Below are 1,924 nucleotides of genomic sequence, written 5' to 3'. Positions count from 1 at the left end.
TGTTTGTCTCCTGAAAGTCCACGAATTTTGTATGGGATAACAGCATTCAGGATCATGAATATTATAAAAAGGATCTGAAAAGTGGTAATATATATTTACACAAAATATTAGGATTGTTGAGTTTTCATCGAGACTCATCTGTAATGATTTATACTCATGTGCGGAGTTCTGCTCTTTGATTTATCAGCAACTGCCAAATCGGAATTATTGCTTTTGTTGCCTCGTTTAAGCTGTGAGCATTTGTCAGTACAATCTTAACAGTTTTAGAAGGAACAATTATTGTATTCTAGGAAAGCGACACCGGCCGGTGGGTTTCGACTGAATTGGATGGAACCACATGTGATGTTTAAGAAGTTGTAAAACAAACAGCAGTAATTTTTGGGTGCCTGCCTCACAACTTGGAGTATACTGAATGTTGGTTGGAAGATGATGCAACTGCCCAACATTGCTGAGACCGTCGGATTGTGTTCTTTGTGTCTAAGAAGACGCCAAGAATGAAAGCTCTATAGGAGGAAGTATGTTAATGAATCGAACAAATCAACTTGCCTGATTGACCTTCATCGTCGAAAAGTACACAAACTCTTCGTCCTCAGACAAAAATCGCTGAGTAACAAACTCTTGAGACTGCTAATCAACTGATGCCTAAAGGCGCTGAAAATTGTGTGATATACTTTCGCATTCAAACAATAAATACTAATTATGTCTAGGTTACCGGAATTTTGAAAAGAGGTGTTGTTAAGTGGCAACAGATATTGTTCTGTGATAACTCAAGCGTCACGATAATGTATTTTAAATGTTGCTGTCATTTGCCACAAAGGGAACTACGGCCTCAAGTATATAATTTTCAAACAAATCACGTTTTGAAAGAACTATGAAAGGACACTTAGTCGGCGGTCTTTGATTTGCAAACGTAGCAAGCCGCAATAATAATATTGTTTGGATTTTATGTGTGAAGTGTTGGCAAGTTAAACATAAGTATTTTGAACAAACATGCAACGTTCGGCAGCGTTTTTCAAAGTGTCCAAATGACCTGGATGCGATGGATGAAGGTTTTCTAATAACTTAATGACTGGCACGTTTTCGGCATCCACTTCCAAACAGCTGTTAAACATTATTTAACTCTAAGCACTCATTTTAAAACGTATAGGATTCAAAACGTGTGATAACGAGAAAGCTTGCCTCAATAGTCGAGTGTCTGAAATTGAAAATGCAGGTTTTTTTACAGGTCATTTAGCAACGGGTTTGCCTAAAATCTGGAATCTGGAAACGGAATCCGGAATAAGAACCTGAGTCAAAGTCACTTAAAATGACCTAGCGTCTCATAATAATAATAATAATAATTGGCAGTGCTAATCACCCTTTACTTGCAGTATTTAGGACTGAATTGCGAAGGGCGCAGCTCACGATATCGGGCTGAAAGCATACAAAGGCGCCTCTGGCTGCCGCTATCCAGTCCATGTTTGATGTCGGAGCACAGCACCACAGCTATTGTAGATGTTAATTAGCTGCGAGTCGACTGATTTTGATGAAGGAGGAAAACCGGAGTACCCGGAGAAAAACCCTCGAGTCGAGATCGACTGAAACTCAGCCCACTTCAAGCTGGGGCCAGAGTTGAACCCCGGCTAGCAGTGGTGGGAGGCTCGATAGATAATCACTAAGCCACCCTGAACGTCTCTCTGAGTAATTTGTCACGTGCTGACTCCTTTTGGAAGGGGATTCATTAAATAGGTTCGGAAGAGCATCCAACTTTTCTAGCTTTTTCTTTTTCTTCGGGAGTCCATGAGTAGAATCGATAGCTTGCCTCTCCCATACAAGCCCTTCGAGTCAACCTTTGCGCCTATTGATATACCCCACGTAGTTAGCCGGTGATGTCGGACGTAAATAGTATTCTCACACTGAAAATGCGTTTCGTTTCATGTCTGTT

At 40.5% G+C, this 1,924-nt stretch overlaps 1 protein-coding gene across 1 annotated transcript in view; it reads right to left on the bottom strand.

Annotated features, from left to right (window-relative positions):
• Positions 1 to 705, bottom strand: part of LOC138013102 (uncharacterized) — an 18,270-nt gene extending 17,565 nt beyond the window's left edge. The window contains exons 1-2 of the mRNA XM_068860068.1: positions 547 to 705; positions 1 to 74 (exon numbers count right to left, since the gene is read on the bottom strand). The exon at positions 1 to 74 is cut by the window's left edge and continues 66 nt beyond it. Of these exons, the coding sequence (XP_068716169.1) occupies positions 1 to 74; positions 547 to 561 (89 nt within the window). The 5' untranslated portion in view covers positions 562 to 705. The remainder of the gene's footprint in view (positions 75 to 546) is intronic.
• Between the last annotated feature and the right edge of the window lie 1,219 nt (positions 706 to 1,924).

This window comes from Montipora foliosa, chromosome 8 (assembly GCF_036669935.1).
Source record: "Montipora foliosa isolate CH-2021 chromosome 8, ASM3666993v2, whole genome shotgun sequence".
In the NCBI taxonomy this organism is placed as follows: Eukaryota; Metazoa; Cnidaria; class Anthozoa; order Scleractinia; family Acroporidae; genus Montipora; species Montipora foliosa.
This window is presented reverse-complemented; position numbering and strand designations above follow the sequence as displayed.